We start from the raw sequence: 11,141 nt of genomic DNA on the forward strand, positions 1-11,141 counted from the left end.
TATGTTGCCCAGGCTGGTCTTGAACTCCTAGCCTCAAGCACTCCTCCTGGCTCGGCTTCCCAAAGTGCTGGGATTACAGACATGAGCCACCACACCTAGCCCTCATAGGTATTTTTTAATAGCACATTAAAAACACACAGCTAATAAGCAGAGAAAATCATAAGCCTCTTAAAATTCTGCTTGTATGCCCTTTCCTCCTTGCTATGTAAAATGTGTTCACTGTTCTTCTATTTCAGTGCTATATGGACAGTTGAGAGCTGCAAATGAAGGTGATACGGAATTTAATTTCACAAAAGAAATGAGCGACAAAACAAGGAATGATCAGTAGTTTGCTAAATGCCCTGTTTATTCTACAAACAAGGCTTAGAAATGTATAGACACAATTTGTAGGCTGAGAAATCTCTGTGTAGTTGTGACTTCACAACTGTACTTCCACAAAAGCAGTAGTAACAGCCACTTCTGAACACATCAACCTACCATTGTTTTGTTTGTTTAGAGCGAACACAGTGAGAATGGATTCCTAATGGCCTGTTTCTCTAAGTGATCGTCACAGTTCACTGCTCTAGTCTTTAAGAACAAGCGGAGCCTTCACTTGAGCCGCCACCTCCTTGCCGTTCAGGGCTTCAACAATTGCAAGTGCAAACTCAAAGCTGGTCCCAGGCCCCCGGCTTGTAAGAATCAGGCCGTCCTTTTCCACACGATTCTCAGAGTAGGTGTAATGACCTGCAAAGTAGAAACAGAAAAGGTGACATCCTCACGGGCTATGTGATGAGAAAGACGATTACTTACCAATTCAATTCACTATGACAGCATATAAATCCAACCTGTAGGCTAGCCATTCAAAAACATTTACTTGGCACTCCAAGCTCTTAGAAGCCCCCTACAAGAGTATTTTTAAAACTGCAGAGCAAAGGGTGAGATAAACCACTGTTAGAATGAAACAAATATGTGTAAGTTAAAATGCAGCTGCTAAGACTTTAAGTGTTGGGGGAGATGTCAGTGAATGACAGTTACTCACATCACTATTCTACAACAAAGCTCCAGTGTCAATTCTGAAGTGCCGGGGGAAGGGTGAGGGGATGCAGCAATGCTGAAGGCAGAAGCCACCCTGATCTACATGTGGCGGCACGCACACCCTCTGATGCCTCAAAAACAACCACAGCACAACGTAATGGAGGCGGGCATGCATGTGTGTGTGCGTGTGCAGGTAGAAAGCACATTCACTCTCAAGGACTACTTTCCTTCTGCATCCCCCCACCCCTGTGCCAACCAGTTGGCTATTTCTTGGCAAATATAACATCAAAACTGGGATTCTTAAGCATGGATGCCCTGAGCTCTGCCCCTCCCCACTGCACACAGAGCCTAACCTCTCCCGCTACACCCATCCCTGCCACTCTCCCACCCGGAGCTTCCCTTACTGAATACAACAGGTTCTCTCTTGCTCCAGGATGAGCTCAAGGGCTGCTCCCTTCACCCACAGACCAGCTCTTCCCAGTTTCTTGCCCCTTTGGTTTCAGCATCAACAAAAGTCCCCAGAGAGGGTATCTGTGACCACCCCCACCTCCCCAAATTACGTTCCTCTGTCGACTCTATCACCGCATCCTATTTACTGCTCTCCCAGCATTGATACAATCTATCACAATCTATAAACATTTCATTTCCTTGTTTACTGTTTACTCTTTAAAAGGGCTGGGCCTTCATCAGTCCCTGTCTGGCCAACGATATCCATGGCACACAAGAGGCGCCCCTGAAGTGTGAGGTCAAAGGCGCCAAACACCATTCTCGACTGATCTCCTTTTTTCACCTATCCTCTGCTTTAAAGAGGAAGGATCTCTGCATGACTACAGCTCCCCCTTCTGGCTGTGCACCCCTTCAACCCATGCCCAGCACCCAAAAGCTCTCTCTCCAGAGTGCGAAGCAGGGCACGGTTCCCCATGGAAAGCCCTTGCCAACTCTCTCCAGCACCTGAAGGTCACGCTGAACTCCATGTCACGGGGCATGGAGCCCTCTGCGGTCCGGCCTTCGCACAGAGACTGGGCTGGGACCAGAAGGGAGATGGAAAGGAACCTGCTCTCTGGGTAGAAGCTGGTGGTGCCTGCACTAAGCTGGTGACAGTGATCCAGAGGAAATGGAGGTTTGAAATGAAGGCCTAGGTGAGGAGGCGACTCCCAGCTGCCTATCCCAGGTGACTGGATGATGGTGACACCACTTAGTGACGTGGGGACACAGAACAGATTTAGCGGAGGGGAAGCGACAAGGCTCCTCTATGAACTCCTGCTCTATCCACACAGGCAGGCGGGTGGCTCTGGCCACTAGAGCTCAGTGCAGACCTGAGAACACCCTGAAGGCACAGCTTTCTCTTCTTCCTTCTTCTGTTCCCAGTGCCAGGTACTAAGGAGGAGCTTAGGAAACGTCTGTTCAATGAACACACATAAATATTCATCCGAAAACCTCCCTTCAAACAGAAGCAGAGTGCTTCTGCTGTATCAATGAGCTTTTGAAACCACACAATGTTCATTTCTTTTCCAAGGAGATTAACAATGGCTACAGGAACTTGTCTTACTGTCATTAGAAACCAAACCACCGCTGGTCAAAGGCAGTGAGTTATCTCAATTGATCGTTCACAGGCAGTTACTCCTTGTTCTATTCTTTCTCCTCTTCTCACTACTGTGCTTGACTAATCTAAAAAATTTTAAAAATCAGGTCACCCACCAAAATAAATGGAGTATATTAAAAATTTCCAATTTAACTATTGTAGAGAAAAAGAGAGGCCGGGCGCGGTGGCTCAAGCCTGTAATCCCAGCACTTTGGGAGGCCGAGACGGGCGGATCACGTGGTCAGGAGATCGAGACCATCCTGGCTAACACGGTGAAACCCCGTCTCTACTAAAAAATACAAAAAACTAGCCGGGCGACGTGGCGGGCGCCTGTAGTCCCAGCTACTCGGGAGGCTGAGGCAGGAGAATGGCGTAAACCCGGGAGGCGGAGCTTGCAGTGAGCTGAGATCCGGCCACTGCACTCCAGCCTGGGCGGCAGAGCCAGACTCCGTCTCAAAAAAAAAAAAGAGAGAAAAAGAGGATCCCTAGCTTGAGGGGAAAAGGTTTATCATAATCTGGCCTCATTTACTGATGGTTAAACCAGGCCAAGACCATTTCAAATGCTAACCTAGAAACTGGCTGGGCTAGGTCTTCCAGAGCGACGGGGAGATGCACAGCTGAGAGTGGGACAACACAAGGCACAGCTGTAAATGGTTCACTGAACAGTATCTTTGTGGCTAACAGTGCAAATAGGGTTTAAACTGGTTAAATATGCTTAAAGGTTCTACGATTCTTGTCAGACTTTTAACCAGGAAAAGCAAAAGGTTTAAGGCTGCCACCTGCATCCACCTAATGGCAAAGACAGAACACGCACCCCATCAGCGCCAGGAAGGCACTGTGCAAACTTTAGGGTGGAACTGTGACCCTATAGTGAATTCAGATTTTACACTTCCCGTTCCAACCAGAAGGCATTGATTTTTCTTTATTTTTTTAAACCAGACTCCAAGTCTTAAAGTCTCTTCAGAGAAAAAGCAATGGGAAGCCGGGCGCGGTGGCTCATGCCTGTAATTCCAACACTCTGGGAGGCCAAGGCAGGTGGATCACCTGAGGTCAGAATTTGGAGACCAGCCTGACCAACATGGTGAAACCCCGTCTCTACTTAAAAATACAAAAAAAAAAAAAAAACATTAGCTGGGCCTGGTGGCCGGTGCCTGTAATTACAGCTACTCAGGAGGCTGAGACAGGAGAATCACTTGAACCCGGGAGGCAGAGGTTGCAGTGTGCTGAGATGTGCCACTACACTTCAGCCTGGGTGAGAGAGCAAGACTCCGTCTCAAAAAAAAAAAAAAAGCGGGGGGGGGCTGGGTGCAGTGGCTCACGCCTGTAATCCCAGCACTCTGGGAGGCCGAGGCAGGCGGATCACAAGGTCAGGATATGGAGACCATCCTGGCTAACACGGTGAAACCCTATCGCTACTTAAAATACAAAAAATACGCCAGGCGTGGTGGTGGGCACCTGTAGTCACAGCTACTTGGGAGGCTGAGGCAGGAGAATGGCGTGAACCTGGGAGGCGGAGCTTGCAGTGAGCGCAGTGAGCGCCTGGATGACACAGCAAGACTCCGTCTCAAAAAAAAAGACAATGGGAGGGCACAGGACACAGGTCAGCAACTACGAGTCAGGGCCGAGGCCAGGTTACTGCCTGTTTTTGCAAATGTAGCTTCACTGGCACAAAGCCACCCTGCGTGTTTAGTACTGTCTGTAGCTATTGTGGAGCTGCAACAGTGGAGTAGCTGCCAGAGAGCTGAAGTCCCAGAAAGCCTGCAATATTTACCACCTGGCCTTTGGGGAACAGTCGGTTGACCCCTGAGCAGAGTTCTGGGTTCAAATCCCAGGTCTGCCATTTGGTGGCTGTCTGACCTCTCAGAGCTTCACTTTTTGGTAAAATGAGAATGACATCAACCTAGCAAACAAACAGTACTCAGCACTGGTGGCATGCAGTGGCGTTACAGAGGCTAGGTGAGGGCAGTTTTTTCACCAACAATCCTGAAGCAGGTTTGTCCTCAGGCAACGGATGAGGAAACAGGCTTGGAGAAATTAAGGAAACCTCCCACAGTGAGTAGGGAAGCTGAGGGCCACCCCAAGATGCCAGGCTCCAGAAACCCTGCTCTTCGGTGCTCAGGTATGGGACCAGGCATGCGGATGCCATCAAACAGTGGACAAATGAGAAATGGAATCACACATTACACTTATAACCGACTTATTCTAAAATCGGAGGAATTAAAAGATTATGGGGACTGGGGCTGGTAGCACACACCTGTAATTACAGCACTTTGGGAGAGCAAAATGGGAGGGTCATTTGAGCCCAGGAGTTTAAGTACCGCCTGGGCAACACAGTGAGACCCTGAATCGACCAAAAACAAGAAAAAAGACTATGGCCTTCAGATGGGATTGCTTATCTGAGGAGAAACTGTCACACTGATCTTTCAAGTTCACAATGAGGACAAGGGCCTCACCCAGAGCAGACTCCCAGGTGATGACTGCAGCCCTACCTCTCAAAGTGTCCTGAAGGGGTAGACATTTCAAGTAACCACTTCTTATAATAGAGGTTACTGACTAAATCCAACACTTGGTAACTTAAATGTGTATGGGAGCCTTTTGCTACCACAGAGCAGGGGAGGGGCAGGAAGGCAAAACTGGATGCAAGGCAGAGGGCTGGGCTTGAGATCTGGCCTCAGTCTCTCCTTGTTTGTGAAGCCAGGATGATGCCACCTGCCTTGCTGGGCATTGGGGACCAGGAAGCTCCACCAAGATAACGTAGGGGAACGTGCTTTGTAAACTCCGAGTGTGAGCATCAACAAGCTGATATTTTTCTATGCCTGACCAAACTCAATGTTTTTGAGGCACTAAAAGAAAACAGATGCAACAGGTACACCTTCAGGTAGTGCAGAAGGGCGCTCTGCTTGAGTCTTCCCTCTGAAGACATCACAAAGGGAGCCCAGATCTGTTCTTTCTACTTCTTTCAACCCTCTAAAATCCTTCCATGAGCTTAAAGTAAATTAAATTACTACATTTAAAATGCCCAGAAACCAGAGCCTTTTTAAAAAAGTACTAATCATTATTATTTTTGGGGGGGGACGGAGTCTCGCTCTGTTGCCCAGGCTGGAGTGCAGTGGAGCGATCTCGGTTCACTGCAAGCTCCACCTCCCCGGTTCATGACATTCTCCTGCTTCAGCCTCCCAAGTAGCTGGGACTACAGGCGCCCGCCACCACGCCTGGCTAATTTATTTTAGTATATTTAGTAGAGATGAGATTTCACCGTGTTAGCCAGGATGGTCTCGAGCTCCTACCTCGTGATCCACCCACCTTGGCCTCCCCAAGTGCTGGGATTACAGGCGTGAGCCACGGCGCCCAGCAAAAAGTACCAATTTTCAGATAGTTATAATGATAACACAGTATCTTTCTAGCAACTAAAATGAAACCATGAGCAGGGCACAGTGGCTCACATCTCTAATCCTAGCACTTCGAGAGGCCAAGCCAGGATTGCTTGAGGCCAGGAGTTCAAGACCAGACTGTGCAATATAGTTAGACCCTGTCTCTACAAAAACATTTGAAAATCAGCCAAGTGTGGTGGTTCATGCCCACAGTTCCAGCTACTTGGGAGGCTGAGGTGAGAGGACTGCCTGATCCCAAGAGGTGGAGGTTACAATGAACTGAGATCACACCACTGCACTCCAGCCTGGGTGACAGAGCAAGCCTCTGTCTCAAATAAGTTAAATAAATTAACAAACCATGGATTTTCAGGAAAACACTGCTGCGGATCAAATGTAAGTGTATGTAGAATGTACAACAGCAAGACAGAACCCTCATGTAAACTACGGACTCTGGATGATGATGTGTCAATGTGGGTGCAGATTCTGGTGCAGGATGTTGATAGTAGGGGACGCTATGCATGGCCAGGGGTGGGTGGCTGGGGAGTGGGGAGTGGGTGAAGGTAGACAGGAATTTGGCTGTGAACCTAAAACTGCTCTAAAAAAATAAAGTTTAGTAATTAAAAAACATGCAGTATAATGAAAAGTGCATCACTTTTAAAAGGGAGCTCAGATATGCTCACAACGGCATTCAAGGATGTTCATTACGGCACGGTTTACAAGGGCAAAAGCAGAAAACCACCTCCATGCCCACCCCCAGGAGAAGGTTACATACAGCACGGCACATTCTAACACTGGACTAGCAGCTGCACTTAACGAGGATGAAGCAAATCTAAATCTACATGTGCTGTTAAAAGATAACATAAGATATAATGTTAAGTTAAAAAAAAGCAAGCTGCAGAACACCACATTTAGTAGATCTCATTTTAGTTAAAATAAAAAGGATAGTATGTATATAGATAAAATTCTATAGTTATACAAGAAACTTTTTTTATTTTTTTGAGATAGGGTCTTGCTTTGTTCCCCAGGGTGGAGTGCAATGGTGAGATCACAGCTCACCACAGCTTTGACTTCCCAGGCTTAAGCTATCATTCCACCTTAGCCTCCTAAGCAGCTCCAACTACCAGTGTGCATCACTACGCCTGGCTAATGTTTTTTGTATTTTTAGTAGAGATGGAGTTTCACCACATTGCCCAGGCTGGTCTCAAACTCCTGGGCTCAAGTGATCCACCCGCCTCAGTCTCCCAAAGTATTGGAATTACAGGTGGGAGCCACTGTGCCCAGTCTACAAAAAACTTGTGGTGGCACATGCCTGTAATCCCAGCTATTTGGGAGGCTGAGGCAGGAGAATCCCTTGAACCTGGGAGGCGGAGGTTGCAGTGAGCCGATATCGCGCCCCTGCACTCCAGCCTGGGCAACAGAGCGAGAGACTCCATCTCAAAACAAACAAACAAACAAAAAAACAAGCATATAGGCCAGGTGTGGTGGCTCACGCCTGTAATCCCGGCACTTTGGGAGGCTGAGGCAGGCAGATCACAAGGTCAAGAGTTTAAGGACGGGCGTGGTGGCTCACACCTGTAATCCCAGCACTTTGAGAGGCTGAGGCGGTGGATCACGAGGTCAGGAGTTCAAGACCAGCATGATCAACATGGAGAAACCCCATCTCTACTAAAAAACACAAAAATTAGACAGGCGTGGTGGGGCGCACCTGTAATCCCAGCTACTCAGGAAGCTGAGGCAGAAGAATCGCTTGAACCCGGCAGGCGGAGGTTGCAGTGAGCGGAGAATGCACCATTGCACTCCAGCCTGGGTGACAGAGCGAGACTCTGTCTCAAAAAAAAGTTCAAGACCAGCCTGACCAACATGGTGAAACCGCATCTCTACTAAAAACACAAAAATTAGCTGGGCGTGATGGCATGCACCTGTAATCCCAGCTACTCAGGAGGCTGAGACAGGAGAATCGCTTGAACCAGGGAGGCGGAGGTTGCAGTGAGTCAAGATCACACCACTGCACTCCAGCCTGGGCGACAGAGCGAGACTCTCTCAAAAAACAAACAAACAAAAACAAGCATATACTTACCTCCATTCATCATTTTGTCTTTAGCAAGAGGGTGTGTGGTAACTTTACTTCCAAAACCTATTTCATGAGCCAACAGAGCAGTAGGACCTAAAAATAAAAATAAAAAGATCTAAGTGCGGATATAGAAAAACCCCACGTTTAAAAAATCGCCATAGTGCCTGGCACAGTAGCTCATGCCTGTAATCCCAGCAACTGGGGAGGCCTAGGTAGAAAAAATGCTTGAGCCCAGGAATTCCACATCAGCCTGGGCAACACAGACCCCTTCTCTAACAACAAAAACTGCAACAGCAAAGTATTCTTCAAAATCCAGAGGCTCTTACCAAACATACAGCTACGATTCTGAAATGAAACACTTCCTAGTACGAGAGATAAAGTACGTTTATAACAAACAATTTGCTGAGCACATCTGGCAAAAGCACAGAAACTCAAAATACTTCAATAACCATTTACTCAAGAAGATTGACCTTGATACCAGCAGAGCATACACAGATAAACAATGTGCTCACCTCTCTCACCTCTCCCACCCCCAGAACAGGGACCACATATACCAGGAGTCCAAAGGAAGGGGAGGATTACTGTGGGGCAGGCTGAACGTCTTACCTCACTCTTAGTAAAAGGAAAGACTTAGTTACAACCTAAAGGCAACTGGTACTCTCTGAACTTCAGGATTTTATTGCTCTTTTATAGTTTTATTTTCTACATGAAAATGGGAAATTAGGCCGGGCGCAGTGGCTCATGCCTGTAATCCCAGCACTTTGGGAGGTCGAGGCGGGCGGATCACAAGGTCAGGAGATCAAGACCGCTGGCTAACATGGTGAAACCCCGTCTCTACTAAAACTACAAAAAATTAGCCAGGCGTGGTGTTGGGTGCCTGTAGTCCCACCTGCTCGGGAGGCTGAGGCAGGAGGATGGCATGAACCCGGGAGACGGAGCTTGCAGTGAGCCGAGATCACACCCCTGCACTCCAGCCTGGGTGACAGAGCAAGACTCCGTCTCAAAAGAAAAAAAAAGAAAAGAAAAAGAAAATGGGAAATTAACACTCATTCATCCACCTATCCATCCAGGTATACCAGGTGGTAGGATTAAAATCGACAGCACACTGTCCCTGAAGGAGACAGCCTGTGAAGTGCCTGGAAGTGTGAGATATAAAGGCACTAGCATCACTTTATGAAAGCTACTTAAGCAAAGAACCACATGGAAGTGTCAGTTAATGAAGTCTTTCCAAATTGACAGGTCCTAACTTGAGATTTTTATTTAAATGTATTCATTGAAAATGGCCAACTTCAGGGAGGGTCACAAGCATATTGCGTATGTAATGGTCCTCAAATAAGGATTAAAAACAAAGATTTTATATACCTTTAATTGTTATTTCATCTTAAAGCTTTTTACAAAGTATTCATTCTACCTTTTTTCTCTAAGCCACACACAAACATTCTAAAGCCTCACACGACACTTAGAAGGATGTTTCAGAACAGCACCTTGACTTTGGAAACACGTAGGGTGCCCTGGATGGCTAAGATCCTATGGCACAGTCTGTACGCTTTTAGTGTCAGCAAACTTGGGAGGTCTTGGTCTTACTGACCTTTCATTTTTCAACAAGACTCCAAGGAAGGAGTTATATAATATACCCACAGGCTACTCAGACTGTAACTGTTACAAACAGGAAGATCACACAAATACTACCTAATTACATAAGCTTTCTGCCTAATATCAGGTGTCAGTTTCAGACCAAGTACTGATTTATAGCTCTTAAATCAAAAGCCTCAAATGTCTCTTTTCCACGTTACTTTTTACACACAAGACAGCTATGTATGGTAGCAAATTTTTAAAGTCTGTAAGAATTGAGTAATAATTTTTATTTGAATGATTTATAAATGGCTTTTAATTTTTATTTGGTAAGAGTTTAAGAAGAAATTCCTACATCATCTTGTATTTTAAAGTAAACTTTAATAGATGATTGTACAGTGAGGAAAGTGATCAGTGAGAATTTTTAGGCTGCTCCCTTCAATGTGGTAATAAAATCACTGCTACAATGATGTGCATAAATTTACGTTACAGTTGGATGCAGGAATTTACTGATGTCTTTCTTACTCATCATGGTAAGCTCATAATTACTGCTTTCTGGGGCTTCAGAACCCTATTTGGAATACTGGAGAAGAGAAGTTTCACTCTCCTACGACCTGGGATTCTGATGGATGAAAACGCTCTGCACTCTGCACTACAGTGCAGAGGGCGCTGCAGACCACGTCCCGTTCTGCAGCCAAGAGCGCCACCCTGTGGTGACTTGCAAAATGACCACCTCTGCCAACTCCCCAGCTCCTCCAGGCGGCCAAGACCTTGTTTCCAGAGGCCTTATTCCTAGACCTGGGCATCTCAGCTGACAATTGTCCACTCCTCCAACTCCACACTTCCTCCCCCTCCCCCTCCCCCACTCAAAGTAAATCTCATTTAATTTTCTTCTCAACATAGACTCCCTTCCAATTTGCCTTCCTCATTCACTCAATATTAAGGACTAGGCTAATATTCTGTGTTCAAAATGTTTCCAATTCCTAACTGCAACACTTCAGAATAATCCTGGCTGGGCATGGTGGCTCACGCCTGTAATCCCAGCACTTTGGGAGGCCAAGGTGGGTAGATCACAAAATCACGAGTTCGAGACCAGCCTGGCCAACATGGTGAAACCCCGTCTCTACTAAAAACACAAAAATTAGCCAGGCATGGTGGCAGGCGCCTGTAATTCTAGCTACTCCGGAGCCTGAGGCAGTAGAATCACTTAAACCTGGGAGGCGGAGGTTGCAGTGAGCCAAAATTGTACCACTGCACTCCAGCTTGGGCAACAAGAGCAAAACTCCGTCTCAAAAAAAAAAACTTATTTTTCTGTTTGCCAATTTAAAAGATCCAAATCTCTTTCATCACTCCTCTTTTCCATTCCCAAAACCCTCATCTCAATTCGCTCAGCTCATCATCACATTTTTTCCTATTTTTTGTGTAGAGCCCACAACAGTGGTGCAGGATATTCAATGGTATAAACACACTGCTAGTGTGTTTTCCATTTTTACTTTATATACATATATATATTTTTTTTTTTTTTTTTTTG

At 46.4% G+C, this 11,141-nt stretch overlaps 1 protein-coding gene across 1 annotated transcript in view; it reads right to left on the minus strand.

Moving 5' to 3' along the window:
• Positions 1 to 325: 325 nt before the first annotated feature.
• PARK7 (Parkinsonism associated deglycase) overlaps positions 326 to 11,141 on the minus strand; it is a 23,708-nt gene continuing 12,892 nt past the window's right edge. Inside the window, exons 6-7 of the mRNA XM_023215258.1 lie at positions 8,045 to 8,131; positions 326 to 723 (exon numbers count right to left, since the gene is read on the minus strand). Of these exons, the coding sequence (XP_023071026.1) occupies positions 563 to 723; positions 8,045 to 8,131 (248 nt within the window). The 3' untranslated portion in view covers positions 326 to 562. The remainder of the gene's footprint in view (positions 724 to 8,044; positions 8,132 to 11,141) is intronic.

The sequence above is a fragment of the Piliocolobus tephrosceles genome, chromosome 1 (assembly GCF_002776525.5).
Source record: "Piliocolobus tephrosceles isolate RC106 chromosome 1, ASM277652v3, whole genome shotgun sequence".
In the NCBI taxonomy this organism is placed as follows: domain Eukaryota; kingdom Metazoa; phylum Chordata; class Mammalia; order Primates; family Cercopithecidae; genus Piliocolobus; species Piliocolobus tephrosceles.